Here is a 20,470-nt window from a genome sequence, read left to right as displayed (position 1 = left end):
TGAGTGCAGTTCGACGCTGTCAATAACAATTACACTGAAGCTATATTTTCTCTATAAGCGTGTATTATATTCGTGCCCCCCACTCTTGTCACCAGTATTGATTTCGTCCGATACTGTATTACCTGTCCCCGCTGAACGCTTTAATGCCCACTTACGATGCCACAAAATGTTGCCTTAATGGCTTTTCTCTGAAATCTGTGCCGGAGGAGCTCGTCTGCAGGTTCACTCAAGGACAGAGAACAAGCCGGTCGTTTTGGATAAGTGTTTCCTTTTATGTCAAATGGATGTTGTTCCAAGAAGAGTGTGAACTGAGTGAGGAGGAGGCTTTTCTTTAAGGTCAAAATGTTCACTCAGTTCAAACCTTTCAGTGACGTCTTTGCCTTTTTGTCTGCAGCTTATTCCTCCTCCTCTCTCCGTGTACCTGCCGGCCGTGTCGCTCTGATGATTTCCGTCTGGATCCATTTTCTCACCTTTCTTCCTCTCTGTTGTTCACGCTGGTGTCTCTTTCTCTCTATTAATTCCTTTATTTTCACGCTTTTGATTTCCTCTCTGTCAAAATGAAATTGCTTCTGAGAAAGACCGCGGTGGAGGAGCGGATGACAATGACCCCATCATTCAAATGTTATATAACAGCCTGAGAGGTGAAAAAAACCGCACAGGGAGGAGTGGAATTTGCCAGAAAGCTTTTGAGTCTCTCTTGTGTCTCAGTTATATATAAAAAGAAAAAAAGATTCTTTTAATGTGACCTTTCAAACTATTCCGGTATTCTTGTGTTTAATTTTTCTTCTTGTAAACGGCACAGATTAGACATTTTGTTTCAATGACAGGAAGTTGCAAGTTTGCCAACACACTTCTGAAGACTCCTCAAACTCTAGTGTTTCCAATTTTGCCTCCCAGTGAGTCATTTGTCAATGGTTTCCCTGACAGGTTACCAGCTGTGTGCAGGACCGAGAGGAGCTCAACCTGATTCATCCCGCCAAAAAGCTCCTGCTGTCTCTCCCTGGACGTGTGTGTCTCGGGGTGTCTCGTTGGCCGCCACACACCGTCGGCGCCATCCCAGCCAGACCTGATCTGAACTCCTGTTTTAATCCCTGGTGTTGTCATCCTTCTCAGCCACCTCGGTTTGTAGCTCCTTTCTTTTAAACCTCATATTCAGTCATTTCTGAAAGAACGACTTCGATTTAAACAGTTTGGGCCTTTTGTCATTATCAGGATTGTCATTATCTGATAATAAAGAAAAGTTTCCTATCCTCATTTACTTCCAGGTTTTATCGCTCTTGTGGCCAGAGGACATCCGTGTGTTCCCTGCTGACCGGGGCCCTTCTGGAGGCCACAGCCGCCCTCGGGGCCCGCTCTGCCCTGCCCTTCCCTTTGCCCCAAGGTCCGACCAGCCACGGCGTGCTGAAAGGTAAATGTGTACACAGATTTATTTATTTGTACGTTTGAGTGCGTGAAACCTCTGTATCTCAAGGCTGGAAATGTTAGCGTGAAATCTAGAAACTTCTGTTGTTCATTATTGCATCTAATGTAAAGTATAAAACACGGTTCACATGAAATCAGCTGTTCATTCAACCACTAACCAATGGAGCATTGCATTGAAAGGCCATTACTGCAGGGACTGTGGGCAGAGGGTCTGTATCTGTTTGATTCTGAGAAGAAAAGCTTCTCACTATTCCCATGTGATCCACTGCTCCACTCTTTATCTTCCTCTCTGCACTTTTCCCACACGGCTCCTCATCCAGGGCGGCTTTGGGTCGGTAGGAGCACGTTTGTTGTTGATCCCAGTGGTTGCCCTTTTTACTGTCTCTATTTTTTCTTTCTTTCTTTCTCTCTCTTTTTTCTGCTGTCCTTTCCCCCCATCCTCTACCATCCATCCCCACTCTTTCTATTCTCATTCTCTACGGTCAAACTCACATATACACAGATACACAAATTTCAAGTGGTGTAACGAAGGAGAAGAAAACCCTGCTGACATCACAGGCTCCATTCAACACAACACGCACACACACACACAGACACACACAGCTTTTCATTTGATTTATTTCCTTCAATACCCTAAAAACACATTAAATTAGTCGGGTTGTTGGTCAGTCGCTCAGCTGGTATCTGTCCGTGCACCGTCTCTGGTGATTGATGATGTTACATATGTCTTAAACGTAAGCTGATCCTGACATTAATTTCCACTGGCACTCGGCCAGGGGACAGATTGTCTCCGGCAAAATCAAGAGACGCACACGAGCATGCGCGCACTCACTCACTCCCTCACACACACACACACAATCACACACAATCACACAAAGCATTCATTTCTATTTCTCTGTGACTTGCTTCATTATGAATCAGGGTAATAACAGGTTTTCAGAGGCAAAACATTCACACACACACACACACACACACACACACACACACACACACACACACTGTGCATAACTTAGACATGACAGCGTGTTCTGTTTTAATGGGTGTGACAGGAAACAAAATAGAGCCAGACACGCGCACACATAGCAGCTTAGAAGTCTTGGCAAGACTAGGGTTTCATAGACACACACACACACACATACACACACACAAACACACACACAAACACACACACAACATGAGAGACATTTTCTGTCTCTCTAACCTAGAACCAAAGCTACCCAGTTACCAAACATTGCGCATGAGCATTACCTTCCTAGGCTTAGACCCACTGCCATAAGAGTAATGTTTTTTTATCTCTGCCTCTCACACACACACACACACACACACACACACACACACACACACACACACACACACACACACACACACACACACACACACACACACACACAGTGTAGTTTGGATTATTTGACATTTAGTTTATCAGAAAGCTTTATCTCTCTCCAGAAATGATGATGCCCCTGAAACAGAGACACATAACTTTTGTAAAAATAGTTGCGATTCACTCACTAAACTCAAATAAAGCAGAACAAACTAAAGGGTACTGTATAAAATCTATTTGCTCCTGAGCAAGACACTGATGACTCCGACTGAACGAGTTGGCTCACAGGTTTTCAAAGACATTGTTTGCAAGGTCAGTGTTTTAATGTTTTAATCAGGTGTCATAAAAGATATTGAGTTATCCTGATGCTTTGGGAAGGTCTGAGTTATGTTTTAAATTTGGAGAGTTAGTGTGGTTATTGCCTTCTTGCCATTTACGGTAGTGTTCATGTCTTCAGTGTTTCAGCGCTACAACCTGCTCTTGTCTTAATATTTCGTGCTTCAGAAAAAAAAGGTTCATTGTGATTGTAAACTGTGTAATTTGATTGCAAGTCACAAGGCTTTTTGATGTAGCAGAGCATAATACAAACCTGCCATTACTCCTGACAAATATAGCCTCTGTGCAAAACTGTTTGCACAACCTTCACTGAAAAGAAAAAGAAAATATGTTGCATTGATGGGGGTTTGAAATAGACTCACAGCTTTAGAAGCACTGTGTGCCACATTTGTCTGTTGAAGATGTCCCCTTTTTCTGGAAATCTCTGAAAAGAGGGTCATCTTTTTGTTCCCTCTCCTCCTTTCTTTTTGCCTGAAATGAAAATGCTGCTGTTTTGCAAAGGACTATAAGAGGAGTGAAATTTCCCTTGCTCTTGTCCCTTTATTCAAATCTCTGGAAATTCTGGTTTTTATTTCACGAGTTATGAGATTTCTGTTGCAGTACTTTGAAATAAATTGTGTTTTTAAACCAGACTTTTTAAAAATATAAAATTGTTCATAAAAGATACCGATTGCATTAAAATACATTCAACACTTGCTAGAATTTAGCAAATCTTCTGTCCTCTGGTTAAAGTCCAAGGTTAAAGTTCTGATCATTTCTTTGAATATTTAATAGAGTATATCTCATTGATGTCATTTATCAGAGCAGGTGTTACATTTGACAAACGCTCAATCTTACTTATTAAACGCTTATTAGATGTGAAGGGGTTTGACCTTGATGACTGAGCACTGGATGGACAGGATAAAATAAAAAATGCATGAATGATGTCAGGGATGATGAAATGATGAAAACATCCCAAATATTTCTTTATTGTTGTGGTTTGTCTGTGACAATATTTCCTGTTATCACCGTAGCCTAATCAGGAATTGATCTTTGATACAGTTTACAGGCAGGAAAACTGGAAGTAATTTAGCAAACTTGACAAGTGGCCGTGTCCCACATGCTTTCAAGGATTACCGTAATAACCGCCTGGCCAACCCTGGTGTATTCTTAGAGCTGTAGTGTGAGTGGTGAGAGGTGGAATGTTTATCTAGAGCATCTCCACGTTCACTTTAATGACCCGAAAGGCTGGTTCACCGAAGACTTCACCCACCCCTCCATCGGCATAGTGGTGGATGGATAATGAGTACATTTTCATTTTTCGGTGAACCATCCCTTTAACGTCTTTCTTTAACATCGTGATAAATCATTTGGTTTCACTAAGAGGTCGGGAGGGGCGTTTTAATGAAAGATATTTTACAGGTACAGGTGGCACATGTGTGGGTCAGTGTCTCAGCCTTCGCTAACCTACTGACACCTATGAATGTGTGTGTTTGATGTCAAGTGGCTCAGACAAGGGACAGGTCAAGGTGGCGTGTGTGCGCTTTGAACAGGTGTAGTGGTACTGAGAAGTGGAGGGACCGTAAATCATTGCTTCATATACCGGTAATAAAACACAGTGGCTTTTGTTTTACGTAGTTTTTTCCTTGTTGAACGTGTTGAGAGTCATTCCCAGTCCACGTCATCTCAAACACCATTGACGTTTGATGATAAAGCTGAGATGTATTAATTATGTTATTTGACGTTCTCATTCTCAGAAAGCGGTCTGAGGTTTGCGGAGGAGGTGGATGTGTTATGTTGGCGTTCATTCATTTACTGTACATCTGAAAAAAAAAAAGCGAGTAGCTCGTTTATCGACTACCATCCTTCCAGTGCTGCTGTTTCTTTTCTCTTTTTTCTTCCTTCTTTCTTTTTAACTCTTCCTCTTTGTCGTCATTGTGCATTGTGTTGCCCGGCAGCATTTAAGACCCATTGACAGGAGACGTGGTTTGTGAACGGAAGTCGCAAGGATTTCAAGAACATGTATTGTTTACACAGACTATAACTGTTAAAAATACTCTGAGACTGCATCCTGACTTCTTACATGATAAGAAATTATATTTTATTTTCCAAAAACACAGAATTTACCACATTTTTCCAGTATTTGAGACAGATTAATGTGTGTCTTTTTATCCTTTACTTTTATTACTTGTTTCTGTACTTCATATCTATGAGTGCAATGATTTATGACAGTGTGTGTTTGTGCAGTGGGATTGTCTGACTGGTCCAACTCTAGTGCATGGCTGTGAACTATGTATGGTGTCAGTGAAAGGTGAGAGAGAGACAGAGAGACAGAGAGAGAGAGAGAGACTGTGTGCAAGACAGAGAAATGGTGAGAGAGCAAGGACAGACTTTTTGCTGATAAGCCAAAGAAGAGGAGCCAGGTGAGTGAGAGAGGGAGTGAAAGACAAAGTGCAGGTTGGAGAGAGTTCAAGTTAGAAATGGAGTGAGGGAGAGAGACAGAGCAGGCAGCCAGAGAGAGGGAGAAAGCGAGAGAGAGAGAGAGGGAGGGAGAGAGAGAGAGAGAGACAGCAGCTGCAGGAGAGAGGAGACTGGCGGCTCAAATGTGGACGAGTGCAGCTCGCTCAGCCCGGCACTGAACTGTCAGTGTGGGAGGCAGCGTGGCCGGCTGAATATCCAGCAACCATGAAGCCCTCGAACAGAATGGACTTCAAGCTGATCAGTGAGTAGAAGAAATACGAGTTACAGTGCGGAGCTGTGTCATGTCCACACAGGGATGAGTGAAATTGAACTATAACTTTATATTGGTTTCAACGGCCGGGTCGTACACGTATGAAATAAGTCTGTGTGTGTGTGTGTGCACATGTGCTTTCTAATTAAGAGCAGTGTCTTATGTCATATGCTAATCAGAAGTCTGTTGTTATGCATCTCAGAATCCAATGGGACCTGATTCATCTTTTAAAAAAGTATCTCATCCATGTGAATATTATGCAGCATGTTTGCTCTACGGGGTCAGATTAGATAATGTCTATTATTATTCATATAATTTGATAGTAAGTGTTTTGGTTAATTCCATATTTGATTTGTTATCATCTTAAATAGTGCACAGTCCGTTCCTGTGAAATATGTAGTGACACATTGCCGTCTTGTGTTTTGCTGTGTGATTGTTGCCACATGCGGGCTCACGGTTTCAGGTTTTGTGCTTCGTAACTCTCTTGGCAGGAGTTGTCGTTGGCTTGCTGAAGTTTCCCTGATCAATTTTTTGGGGTAATGTGCAATAACCTGTCTGTGGCTGTGTTTCTTTTAAAACATAAGAATCAACTGGACTCCCACACTCTCTTGTGCTTTCTCATTTGTGTTAACTTGTCAATTCAAAAGACTTTACTCACTGTATTTGTCACTAACCAATATTAAACTGCAGGGGGCAGTAGCAAAAACTGTGATTTCATATAAAAATGTTCACGTTTATTGTAAATTGTGATGAATGGTGCTGTTTGAAAATGTGTTTGATGAAGTGCTGTTCAATGTGACACCTTTATACCACAAATCTGATCTTGTGACAGCGAAGAATTTCAGGTTCTCTGGGGAAATTCACATTGAATTGACCCAGAGTGTGTATTTAGTGTAATACACCTTATGGTCAAATACAAAACCACTGAAAATACCCATGTGCTGCATCTGGTTTATCACTGTGGAGATATTCAGTTTCTTTTTTACAAAGTAAAAGTATGTTTGCAAGTAGAAAGTGAATATGCAGTATGTATTCACAGATACACTTTGACCTGATACCTGTAACTGTACTTGCAATTAATTGCATTAATTATTAATTATTTGACTATTTAATCTATACTTCCATAACAAGGAAGATTGTCGGTCTGATTGTGTCTTTACTCTCATTTTGTACTCTTATATTTCTGACGAAGACACAGTAGAAGAACACAAGGATTATATTTATTTATTTTATGTTCACTGGTTCTGTGTGTGTAATAGTTTAACTTTCTGATCCCAGAGGGAAAAAAAACCTTGTTATAAGAGAGAAGAAGTGTTTATTTCTTCCACGGTGCTGCTGTGTGTGTGTCTGTGTGTTGAGGCTGAAGTGTCTATGTTATCCTATCTGGTCTGTTTATGTTTTAAACTCGTAGTTTGTTTACAGCATAAACTGGTCGATATTTATTTGCACGGGGGGTGTATTTGAACTCTTCTATCTACTTTCATTTGCGCTTGTGTGTGTAAGGCAGTATGAAATGTGATGCTGCTATTTGCCACAGAACAAAACCAAGGGATTGTTGCTCAGCTGTCGTCTAAAGAGAAACTGTCTGATGCTGCAGTTTGGATTCAGAAGACATTTTCAAATTTGCACGGATTTAAAAACTACACAGAATATTTAGTTTTCTAGATTTGAGGATGTAGTGAAGATTACATGCAACACTGATCAGCAGATATTAATACTGAGGTGTAGGGAGGTTTGAGAAACATTTGTGGACACAGGAAACTCTTGCACCAGAAAAAATGAAATGTATTTTGTATATTCAATAGATTTAAAGCTCCACTTCGTGAAGTGTCCTTCAACTTAGGCTGCACCTGTCAGACTGCCCTACATACTTGTTGTTGTCGCTGGTGAGAGTGCCTGTGAGAGCTGTGTATGCATGTGCGCGCTCAGAGAGAGAGAGACAGCAGGTCTGTGTTCAAGGTTCCTCTTCTATAGCTGGACTTAATAACTGTGCTTCACTCGGTGAGCAGAACAAACCTCAACACAAAAGCCAAGGTTGACCCTGAGTTGGTTATTGGCTGTTTGCTTAGAGCGATTCAACCCAGGCAGATATGTGACTGAACTCCCCTCGGTTGACTTTGTTTTTTTATTAACACAGGATGATTTATGATCATGGATGATGTGGTTTCATGGCTGTAGCAAAGAAAGATACCAGAATCAGAGGTTTGGCAAAAGGTTCCTGACAAATAACCAGACAATGACATTCATCATCTAAGTTATTATCTGTCAATTTCAATTTCAATATGTGTTGGCAGGAAATGTTTCCAAAGTACAATTATGATATTACAGACAGTTAAAGAATCAATTGAACAACTGCAATGTAAAAAGTGTTAGTTAATTGGATGAAATAATGCCATAGATAAACACAATGTACTGTATATCTGACTGTATAAATAACTAGAGTGCACTCATTACTCTCTGTCAAGATCAAAGCTTTACCGTCCTGTCGGTAGAAGTTACAGGTTAAATCCACTAAAACCCACATTTCTATGATATTGCACAGACTCATGGGTACAAACCACCTCAATATGTCTTGTTTCATCAAGCTTCTCTCATAATTCTCTCTGAAATCATCGAAAACGTTATGTCACAAAAATCCTGGATCTGCTGCCTGATCTGGAACCGCACCAAAATTGAATGTGTTCTACTCCGACCCACAGCACATCCTGTCTAGCAGCTTTCATGGTCATCTGTCCGGTAGTTTTTGCGGAATCCTGCAAACAAATAAAGACAGATGAAAACATTACCTCCTCTGTAATTTTGGGTGTAATTAAGCTTTAAAAACATAGATATAAAAAAATGTAAGATAGATTTACAGATTTCTATCAGTGTCCCACTTTTTTTCCCCCTGAAACCCTGCGTCCATAAAGTGTGAAATTACAGACTTGTCTGATGTCAACATGCTGCAGCTTTAAACCTCTGAACCTTTAGATTTGACATCACACACGAAAACTCATTTTCTGTATTTTTCACACCATGTCTTCGTACAAACACACACACACACACACACACACACACACGTTTCCTGTCTCTGGTTAAAAAGGATGTTCAGCCAATCTGCTCCATCCACCACTGCATTCAAAATCCACTCCCCAAACACACACACACACGCAGCAGGATATTTGTATTCAGCACCATGCATTACAGATGAGTAAACCTTTGCATAAAAAAACCACAGGGACATCACGGTCAATTAGTCCAGGTTCATGTTGTCTCAGTGTCACAGCAGGAGTGCTGCATGTTCAATGTGGCTCATCAGTGTTTTAGACCAGCGTTTGTAATCTGTAACAGATCAGGGGGTCTAAGGCTGATTATATTAAATACACTTATCGCTATCACTGCAATCCAAGATCTCATTCCATCCAGTAATCATTCGTTTATTTATCAGATTTCCGTTTTGAATTGTGCGGGTTTTTAGCCAGTTCTTCTGACACAAAACAGTGAGCGATGGCAACTGTCTTGGTTTTGTGAGTAATAGAATTAAAGCCCATTTTTAAATTTAAAAATATGTAAACTATAATTTTCAGTTCTTTTTGATGGACATTGTTTTCTCTTTTCTCCGCTCCACGTTCGCCTTTAATCAATTCCTCAGAATCGCTTAAGGAGCTGCTTCGAGCTTTGTCTGCCTGTGTGTGTTTCCCAGTGTGAAAGATGAATACATGAATGACTGAGTCCTTTTGCATGATCATGAAATTCATATGATTATTTTGAGGGTGGCTCCATTTCCACTTCAAAAGGGAAGCTTGTGAAATCAGTTCAGGGGTAGAGATGAGGACACGTTGCTCATGTGCATGAGTAAGTTTGAAACTTAAGATTTAACATAACTCACAGGTATATTTCTTTTCTTCTGTTATTCTTGAATACAATCGAATCATTGAAACCATTTAACGTCACATTCAACCACAGATATTTTCTTTAAATAGAAAACTAATTTAAAATTCAATATAAATAATCATTACGAAGTGCGATTATTACTTTTACTGTAATGAACATAATCTATGTGGTATGATTTGTAGGTGGCCACACATTTCCTCATTTTTTCCCTCACATTTAGTGCAACCTTGCCTGAAAATGTGTTCCATGTCAGCACTGTATACTGAAGCACAATTCACAGCCCTCTTTGCAGGACATTTAAGAAAGATTAGAGGATTATTCTGTCTCTGTAAATGTGATCGATGTCTCACCTGCAGAGTGTAAACTACAAGATTTCCACTTGTTCACCTCATCCCTTCCTTCCTCTCTGTCTTATCTCTGTCCTTTCCTCCCTTCTCTCTCCTGCTCTCACTTTCCTCTGTTTCTCTATCTTGTATTTATATTTTTTGTTTGTATGAAAAATGCTTTGTCCTGAAATTCGGCTTTTCCAAGTTTATCATTTATTATTTATACTTCCCTTCTTTTCTTTTTTTGCTCTTCCTGCCCCCCCCCCCCTTGTCTATGCTCTCTCTCAAACACACACACACACACAAACACAGTGCACGCAAGCACACCGTGACTTCATTACAGAAGCTGCGAGGCCGGATCCACAAATCAAACTGTGTAAATAAGCAAGTGTTGTTCCTGCAGAGCAGTCACTGCTGTTGCCATGGCTACCTGTTGCACATCTCAAAGCTTACCAAGGGCAACCTTTTATTGTGTGTGTGTGTGTGTGTGTGTGTGTGTGTGTGTGTGTGTGTGTGTGTGTGTGTGTGTGTGTGTGTGTGTGTGTGTGTGTGTGTGTGTGTGTGTGTGTGTGTGTGTGCATGCACAATTTTTGTACGCGTGCAGATGTGGGAGATTTCTGCGATTTACAATTTCTATTTGATCCACACGTCAGGTTGTCCGACAGTCAGTGCTGCGGACCTCAGCCCAACAGTCTCAGCTTGTCCAGGCCAGAAATTGCATCCCAGTGACTAAAATAGGATGTGTGAGTTACTGCAGTTGAATGTGGGTGAAATTCCTCAAAGAGTCCCTCCAATGTTTCCTGGAAAAGCTCCAGCGCTGGAACACGGCTGTTCGTTTATGTGGCATCCATCCCGACAATGTTCTGTATGTCTACCTGGCAGCTTGAGCACCAGTGTAGAAACTCTCCATTAGTCCTTTGTTAGCAGGGATGAGGACGGGTTTGCATGAGTGTGTGTGTGTGTAAACAGACTAATGGACCTGAGTGAAATCCAAACAGAGGAACTGGCAGCTGATCAATGCTGTTTACTTCCAGAGGACGAGGTGTGCAGGCTTCCTCTGTCTGGTTTAACGGACGGAGAGAGTGTGGTTTGCAGGTGATTGATGGATCAGAAGACTTGTGACATTCAGGCTAATCCTGAAAAAGTCATCCACATTTCAGTGAGGCTTAAATCTTTACTGCTGGAAGTAAAACATCAGAGTAGATAATGTCCCACTTCTCCTTTCTCTTGCTCCCCTCTTTATTATCCTGGTATGAGGAGCGGCACTCCCTCCTGTCTTTCTGTACGTGCCAAGAGTTCAACTCATTCCTCCCTCTGCTAGCCACTGCTGATGTAAAATTCATGCTCACTCTTCTCGTCTTGTCCGTGCAGAGCGTCAGCTGGCCAGCAGCATGACCAGCAGCAGCTCTCTTCCTCCCAGCGTCAGCGGGATCAGTAAGGAGCTGGCAGAGCTGCGGCACCTCGTGCAGTTCCCTGAGGAGATCGCCTGTATCCTCACTGAGCAAGAGCAGCAGCTCTACCAACGGGTACGAGGAATCTCATATATATGATACATGCCGAGGTTGAAAAGTCGGAAAAAATCGGTACTTTGTGATTTCCAGAAACAGACATTTTGATTTAGGACAAAGAAAAACACTTTTATTGACCTATTAGGGAAAGATTACACATTTATCAAGTTATACTGCAGTTTATTATTATAAGGAAGTTGGATAAACATGATTCATGTTTTCTATATTCTGGAAGGATGATGAGGAATGAGTGAGTATGAGTAGAGTTTGTTTACAATCTAGTAATTCCAGTTTATTTTCAGCCATTAATCTTTTTCCGTCAGTGCAATAAGAAATACTCACCCCGGCACTGTGTGTGAACTTCAGGTCTTTCCCCTGGACTACCTCTGCTTCCTCACTCGAGACGTGGGCAGTCCTGAGTGTCAAACGAAACGCCACCCGAGCCTCAAGCCGTCGCTGTCGGCGCCCGCCATGCCTACCCAGAGTGCTCAGCGAAGCAACGCTGTGGAGGACCTGGTGACACGATTCAACGAGGTGAGGAATCGTGATTCTGCCTGTGCTCAGAGAATTTTATTTTGAGTGGAATTGTTTGATGGTGTTACACATGAATACCTTGACTTCTTACACGGATATTCAATCTTTCATGTTGACTGTGGACACTTGCTTCTCATGTTTCAATACCTCGTGCCCTTTATGACATCATCTGAGGTAAAATGCGTTTGTGTTGCAACTTGACATGAACGTGAAAGGTTGAAAAGCACAGCAGAGCAGTAATTGTGTTTTCTTTTACGCTGTTGTATTTGCCGTGCGAGTCGTACCACCTTATCAGCTCTGACTGAAGCACACACACACACACACATACACACTCGCTCGCAGTGGTGTAAGTTGGCTAAGGTTACGTTCCCGGGCCTCGTGTCTTTATGGTGAGTGACTTTGAGAATAAACAATCTGCACTGGTGAGAAGGTGAACGAGGGAAAGAGCGAGATGGAGAACAGTGATGTCACCTTTAAGTTGCATGCCTTTCGCATCAGCTGCTTCTCATTTAAGTCGGCAAGACGATGAGAAGTATTTCCCCAAATGTGCATCAGAGCCATATATGGGCACAGTGGAGCATAAAGACAGATGACATTGGGGATTCTGTTTGCGAGGACGCTGACGGAGTCCTGAAGTGGCTTCAGACCATGACACTGAGAGGAAGATCGGCGACTGTCGGAGTGCTTTGAAGTTTTCCTGCCATTTCCCTCAGTAACAGTTGTAATATTTACGTTAGGAACCTGTTAAAGGATTGTCCACTAACACCCAATAACATCTGGATTTTGTCTGCAGTAGAAATTGATGGATTCAGGATTCACTCCTGGTGCAAGTGACTCTGCAGCTGACACCTTGGTGAACGTGCTGCTTTCTTCTTCTTCTTTATTTTGTCTATAGACGCTGTCACTGCACCTTTTCCTGTGCGACATTATGACGCTCATTGAACTTCCGGGTGTAAATGGCCGTTAACCTTTGTGTACGTGCTGTTTTTTTTTTCTCTGTATCTCGCAAAATGCAACACTGGCGAGAGAGCGAGGTGAGAGAGCACCTCAGTGTCCGGAGCGGTCGTGATGTCGATCATGACTCATCAAAAAAACCTGATTATTTTGGCCATAATTGCCTGCTCTTAGTCAAGCTGAGTGATTAACCAATAAATACAAACAAAACAAAACAAGACATTTAAAGATATCCACACCGGCTAGGAAAACTTATTTTTTTCAAGGAAATATATTTCACACAAATATTTTCTCTCCAAAAAGAGATATGTTTATTGTGAAGGCACCAGACGGCCCTTTCCCGGACCAGTTTCACTGTTACCGTATCTGTTTTAGTATCTAATTTCCTTCCTAACAGTTGACAGACAAGGTTTTGTAAATTCAAGTCTAACATGTTCTAATGGTTTTGATCCCGGCCATTTTTTAAAGCCATTTATGGGAGTGAGGGATCACGCAGGGGGGGAAGGATAGCGAGGCGAGGAAGGGTGAGCGGTGCTGGACCCCTCTGTGTTGGAGAGTTTAGCTTTGACGGGACCAGTATGTGCTCATGTGTTGAGTATGTAATAGTTCTCTGTCAACCTCGGTTATGTAATTCATGTATCAAGGAGAAACCGACCCTCATAGTTCAACTAATAACACGAGCTCGGATGGAGACAGACAGACGGACAGATGCACAGACAGACATCAAAGGGGGATCAAGTTGTACCCAGCTCCGGTTCTGTTTGTGTGTTTGTGTTTGTGTGTGTGTGTGTGTGTGTGTGTGCGTGCGTGCGCTTGAATTTTTGTCGAGCTGATACCAATGGCACATACGTATGAAAGTAAGGCTGTTATTTGAAGACACTTTTTATTGTTGTCTGTTTTCTTTCTCCTGTTACCTGCGCTCTCTCTCTATCTTCATATCCTGTCTATTATCTCTCACACACGACACCGAGTTCACGCTCGCTATCTGCAGCATCAGAAGAGGTGCCAGCTTCGTACGGTCCGCGGCCGCTCAAGAAGCCACTTTGCAGATGGTCTGAATGATTTACATGGCGATTGTAATTCAACTCAGCCACTGACAGGGCTCTGCATTATGTCATAATGCTCGGAGTGACTGATAGCAGATTTTCACACAAGGCACGCACATCCTGGCAAGCACAGCGCAGGGGACTGAAGCAGATAAGAGGCAGCGGGGCAGCAGGGTTTTTTTGTCAGAGAGCCATATACAGTAGAATGGAGAGCGAGCCTCTGAGAGTGAAACCCTGCATCCTCTCTGGCTCGAGGGCAGATTTTCTGTGGCTGAAACTCTGCATCTGATCTGAATACAGAACCAAGTCAACAGGAATTTCAGATTGCAATTTGTAAAATCAGTAAATAAAAAAAAAAAAATCTAATTAGACGAGTTTTAGGTTTTAAAAAATGTTGGTTCTAATTAAAAGATCTAGTGGGGTAAAACAATTTAGATGATGCTCATTTTCTGTTCACTGATAGTGACAGTAAAGATATGAAACTTTGGATGGGACAGGCGGTGTGACATGCAACAGTTACCAGCTGGAATCAAACAGGCAGGATGCTGTATTATAGTCTGCCTTTTATGCAGGTGGTTACCCAAGTATTTTATCCCATTGGTGTTTTATTTATGCATCTCTTTATTTCTTTATTTATTCGTTTCCATCTCCTGTCCTTCACCGGCTCCACTCAACTGTATAATCCACTTTTCAGGTGATTGGTGCAACCTTAAGTTAAGTTTTAATGTTGAGTGAATGGAGACGTTCCATTAGTGAGAGCGGTTTAGAGGAGACGGTTTAAGTGTCTGAGGCGGATTTCATTTTCACTGTAACCCTCGGCCCTCTGACCGTGCTCCTATCGCACTGGAATGTGTAAACTGGCATGCGTTCGCTCATATTGGAAAGGGAGGAAATATGAGACAAACCATGACACTATTATTGAAAATCATGACAACTGATTTCTTTCTAGTAAGACCAACAAAATCTTATCAAACGCTGTAGATTACATGTTTTTGAAGTACGTACTGTGTATGTACGAGCTCATATCTAAAGCTGTCTGTGTATCCTGGACCTTAAATTGTATATGTAAGCGCCTGAGGTTGATATGTGAGTCTCATACCTAGTGTATGTTAAAAGGTCAGTATTCTGTACATGGGGTTTGGTTGCATGTGTTATGTATGATTTCTGTACTTGCTTATGTCATAACCCACTTAGAGGTACAAAAAAAAAAAAAAGAGAGAAATCATCAGAACTGTCGGAATAAAAAACATCCTCAGACAAAAAGTGTGCCTTATTACATTGAGTGTGTGTGTGTGTATGTGTTTGTCATTGCGCGTGCGTGTGTCTTTATTTAGTCCCTGTGAAGTCTGACTGCAGTGGGCTTAACAGATCCTTACATAACCTAGTAATAGATCTCTGGGCCAGGGGGATGTTTAACTGCCTGCCTGTAGGGGGTTGAATCAAAGTGTGTGTGTGTGAGCGTGTGTGTGTGTGTGTGTGTTTGAGAGAATACATTCAGCAGAGAGAGCAAAGAGCAGCCAGATTGAAATCTGATCTGTTCTTGCATGTGTATGTACATCACAAAGAATGTGAAAGGAAGCTGACCATGATAAATATCTGCTTTGTGACTTTTGCTTGAGCTTGAGGGCAGTCTGTCGGAGCAAAGGCAGTGTGCAACTGATATCTGATCTCATTCTCTCCTGTGTGTGTGTGTGTGTGTGTGTGGCCAGCTGACATGCTCCTGTGCATACGTTACCGCTTTAGACACAGGTTGACATACCCGTATTTAAAGGGACGACACAAGTTCAAATAAGACCACACACAACAGAGTTTCAGCTGAGCGTCACTGAGCTGTGGACCTTGTCTTCTGTCTTTTAACCAACACACTAACACAGATACATGTCAACACTGATGATGCCCATGAAAACCTGTTCATGTGGCCTATTAGACCAATTCAAGGTTTATAGGATCTTATTTGTAAAGCTAATTTATATATATATATATATATATATATATATATATATATATATATATATATATGTTTATTTTTTAATATTAATATCCTTTTAATTAATTTATAGACCACATTTAAATTCACTAGATCCAGATTAAATTTTTTTATTTGGATCTGCACCAAATTTCACACACTCGTGAATATCAGTCACCTAAACCTGTCTCTCCATCAAGATCCATGAAATGATTGAAAACGTTAAAGAAACGTCCGATCTCACAATGTTAGAGATGATTTAAGCTTTTTTTAATCGCAAAATCAGCGGAGTAGTTTTGGATTAATCCTGGAATGAACACCTTCCTTGTGGAGGCGACTACTTGTTCATCAGTTTGAGTCTGATAACAACTGTTAGTACTAAACCTCTGTATCAACAGGTGAGTTCCTGGGTGACGTGGCTGGTCCTGACTGCAGGATCCATGGAGGAAAAGAGGGAGGTCTTCTCCTACCTGGTCCACGTCGCTAAGTGCTGCTGGAACATGGGAAACTACAACGGCGTCATGGAGTTCCTGGCCGGACTCAGGTTCTTCACACTCTCCGATATGCTCAAATAATCCTTCTGTGCTCACACATGCATGCAGCCGACTGACGGCACCTTTGTCTGCCAGGTCTCGCAAGGTGCTGAAGATGTGGCAGTTCATGGACCAGTCAGACATCGACACCATGAGGAGCTTGAAGGACGCCATGGCTCAGCACGAGTCCTCATCTGAGTACAAGAAGGTGGTGACCAGAGCTCTGAATATCCCAGGATGCAAGGTGGGTTCATGTTACTTAAGCGATATTTGGGAATGTGCGTCCTCTGTATACATTTGATTAATTTACTGTATGTTCAATCATTTCTGTGTCCTGTCCCTGCATCATAGGTTGTCCCATTCTGTGGCGTTTTCCTGAAGGAGCTGAGTGACGCATTAGACGGGACAGCAAGCATCATCAGCCTTAAACCACCTCCAGACAACACAGAGGGCGCTATAGAGGTACAGTAAACACCTGCAGGTTGACACACATTTCTTTTTATCTGATCCAAGCTGTGAGACATGTCCTCTTCTCTCTCTATAGTTTGTGTCCGACTACAGCGGCCAGCACAACTTCATGTCACGGTCCGGTCCCAACGGTCTGCACGTCCCAGAGAAGGAAGCTACTGTTAGCAACATCCTCCAGATTATCAGGTACACGGCCTCCTCGTAAACATGTCACGTAAAGGCGTCTTCAACCTTCCGATTTCCTTCTGACTCCCCTTCCTCTGCTCCTCAGATCCTGTAATCGCAGTCTGGAAGCAGAGGATCCCGATGAGGCGTCCACCAGTCCCTCCTCCACTGGCCCGTCCCCTGCATCAAGGAGCAACTCTTTCAGGGACCGTTGCCACAATCAGTCAGTGCCTGTGTTTTTCTCCCCTTCTTAAGATTTATATCTTGTTTACCCCAAAGACAACGTTATTTTAAATGTGCAGCCTCATGTGATGAACCTTGACTCTGTTGGCGGATACCTAGAGAGTGAAAGATGATCTGTTTTTACTGCGTGTGGAGGATGTTGTGCAAGTTGTGGCTAAGCTTTGAAGACGTATAATAACGGCATCAAATGGCACATTCATGGAGACTCTAGGACATCAGTTGATTGCAGGGTTGTTTTCATATTTTTCACATTTGAGCTTTTTTTTTTTAGTGTGGAGGGTAGAACAAATTCTTCTTCCAAACTCAGTTTCTGTGACTAGAATATATATATGTAGTTTATTTTTATACTTATTTACAAATCCTAAGGCAGTTTTAATTCTTCAATCCGTATAAGCAAACTCAAAAAAAAAGTGTTTTCCTTCCTGCTTAAGTTCTGTGTCCAAACTTGGTTCACAGCCAATGACTTGAACACAAAATAAGAGGAAATGGTCTATATATAAAAAAAATTTAACGAAACACTATGAACTCTGCTATGCTGTGAATAATAGGCTGTTCTGGGCTGTCACTTTGTTTGGACGCAGAGTTGATGAAAAGACATTTAACGAAATGACACCTCAGCTGTAATAAGACAACTGCAATATAATGTTTTTCAAAATAATAAAAGTTGATTATTTTCTTATGTAATGGCACATATATGAAGACGTGTGTCATTGGATTCCTCAAACAGTATAATACATAATAAACAAAGTGTTCAGTACATTGAAACTAAACATAGATATTTTGCAGCGCGGATAAACTGGACGCTCGTTCCTTTGCTCATCAGCTTCATTTTATCTGAAATTAAATAGTTGTGACTACATTGTAAAAAGAAAGGTGTCCCTCTCCAAAGCCTCGAGCGTATTTACAGGTTGTTGGTAGATGAACTGATCTTCACCTGAACACAGAGAGAAGCGATAACAGGTTTGTTTCCTGTCGGGCCGGATGGAGCAGAGCTCTGCTACTTTTCACTTCACCGGTGACATGATAGAAAACTGATTTCATTTTAAGCTTGTGCTGTGTTGATCGTGTTAAGGAAACCTGGACTGTCTTCTCTTTGTTTTGAGACAGCTTTCTGTGATTCAGAGTTATCGTTTCGCGTTAGAGCGCAGGATAACACTACTTGAGTTTGGCTCTGGGCACGCCGCTCATCCGCCGGCACTCGGATAGAGATAAATATCATCTTTCTTACTCAGAGAGGTTAAGGAGTTATTTTCCAGTGTTCCTGTTATCTCTTTCTTTTCCCCGTGTTCCTTTTATCTGTCCCAGCAGCATCCTCCTTTTTCTATTTTTTCTTTTGCACCTCTGACCTTTCTCAAATCTCCTGTCCTCCTTCTCTGTCCCACTCTCCCGCTCTGTAGTTCCCACTCGTTTAGGATGCTGCCAGAATCAAACCGTGTCTTGTAAGTGATTTTCAGAGTTTCAGGAGTTTGAGCATTGTTGGCTAACCTCACCCAGACACGGTTTCAGTTGCAGTTTGGGAAGAAACGTGTCTAGTAGTCCAATAATGTGCAAATGCGGAAAATGCATGATGCTGTTTTGCTTGTTCAACTGCTGCGCTACAGTACAGAGAACATCTTTGTGCTGTTTACTGTAGATGCAGGTCGTCTTCTGGTTATGAGTAGACGTCAATGCATTTTCCAAGTAACTGCTTCCCAGAAAATCATTGAACAAAAACGTAGACACTTAACTTTCCTGTTTTTATTTTTAGCTTTTTTCCCTCCAACCTCATATCGAAACCAACTTCTGTCCATATTTAGATTCATGGTCGGGGACTTGTCGGACTCAGATGGAGACTTGTCGTCTGAGTCGGTGGTGAAGGAGGTGGAGTTTCAGGGGACAGAGGAGACGCACCGAGCTTTCAGCCACGGCACTGAGCTCATTCCCTGGTATGAAACACACACACACACAGACACACACACACAGACACACACACACACATACAGCTTTGCACCACTGACACCTCACACTCTGTTTTCACGTCTTTAGGTACGTCTTGTCACTACAACCAGACGTCCACCAGTTTCTGCTGCAGGGGGCCACAGTCATCCACTACGACCAGGACAGCCACCTCACTGCACGCTGTCTGCTGCGACTGCAGCCTGACAACACAACACTCTCCTGGGGTAAAATATGACAGAGATTCATAAAAGACACAATTATCTCAACTACACCAAAACACTTATTTATTCTGCCACTGAGTCCATTTCTTGTTGTTGAGATATTTTAAACATGATAAATGTGTTTACCTCACAGATAGACGAGCCCCTCTCTCATTATTACTCCTTAAACAAAAACTGGCATCTCTACTATACACATGTCCTGTGTAGTTGTTATGTTGTAAACCTGTTGATGTGTTTATCCAAAGGAAACATTTATTTTGTAACACACTCAGTTTAATCTGATACACATCTGATTGCAGATGTGCACATTTGTGCCTTTACTACATTTCAGACACGTCATAAACATGTTGATTTACGGCAGGTAAACCTCAGAGCGGAGGAGCCTCCCCTCCGGAGCAGCCTCTGGGGTTAGGACAGACAGTCGTGGCAGGACTGGCTGAAGGCCTGCTGGACCTGGGAGTGGTGAAGGTTTGTTGATGTCGTTTTGATGTGGGCTGCGAAAATCCTTATCTTAGCCCTCAGACCCTCAAATCTAGTCAAAAAAATGTAATTTGTATATTTCCTATGTCAAGAAAGTTATGTTTTCATCTGTATTGATTGGTTTGTCCGTTAGTTTGAATTTCGCTTTCTTTAACATGGCAATTTATATGTGTACATACAGTATTAAGAGTTCTAGTTTTGTGGTAGAAAAGCATATTTTACAGTCATGGCTGAGACTGCACATGTAATAATATTGTTATTTGAATGTGCAGGCGGTGTTTCTGGGTCACCCGGGAGTGGACGTCCACGCCGTGTGTCTGCAGAACAAGCTGAGTCAGATGACGGTGGAGGAGAACGGTCTCAGCCTCCTCTACGGCCTCAGCACCACTGACAACAGGTTTGTTGGCATGTTATCGCATCCAGTAG

General features: G+C 42.0%; 1 protein-coding gene across 4 annotated transcripts in view; it reads left to right on the top strand.

The window, feature by feature from the left end:
* Positions 1-20,470, top strand: part of plce1 (phospholipase C, epsilon 1) — a 73,610-nt gene that overhangs the window by 30,277 nt on the left and 22,863 nt on the right. For all 4 annotated transcript variants that reach the window (XM_069517482.1, XM_020083381.2, XM_069517481.1 and 1 more), the window contains exons 6-18: positions 928-1,121; positions 1,266-1,408; positions 11,360-11,514; positions 11,863-12,030; positions 16,395-16,540; positions 16,626-16,773; positions 16,881-16,991; positions 17,074-17,183; positions 17,269-17,385; positions 19,202-19,330; positions 19,431-19,567; positions 19,926-20,032; positions 20,317-20,441. In XM_069517482.1, the coding sequence (XP_069373583.1) occupies positions 928-1,121; positions 1,266-1,408; positions 11,360-11,514; positions 11,863-12,030; positions 16,395-16,540; positions 16,626-16,773; positions 16,881-16,991; positions 17,074-17,183; positions 17,269-17,385; positions 19,202-19,330; positions 19,431-19,567; positions 19,926-20,032; positions 20,317-20,441 (1,790 nt within the window). The remainder of the gene's footprint in view (positions 1-927; positions 1,122-1,265; positions 1,409-11,359; positions 11,515-11,862; positions 12,031-16,394; positions 16,541-16,625; positions 16,774-16,880; positions 16,992-17,073; positions 17,184-17,268; positions 17,386-19,201; positions 19,331-19,430; positions 19,568-19,925; positions 20,033-20,316; positions 20,442-20,470) is intronic.

Source organism: Paralichthys olivaceus, chromosome 21 (assembly GCF_024713975.1).
Source record: "Paralichthys olivaceus isolate ysfri-2021 chromosome 21, ASM2471397v2, whole genome shotgun sequence".
Classification (NCBI taxonomy): Eukaryota; Metazoa; Chordata; class Actinopteri; order Pleuronectiformes; family Paralichthyidae; genus Paralichthys; species Paralichthys olivaceus.
Note: the sequence above shows the minus strand (reverse complement) of the source record. Positions and strands in the feature narration are given on the sequence as shown.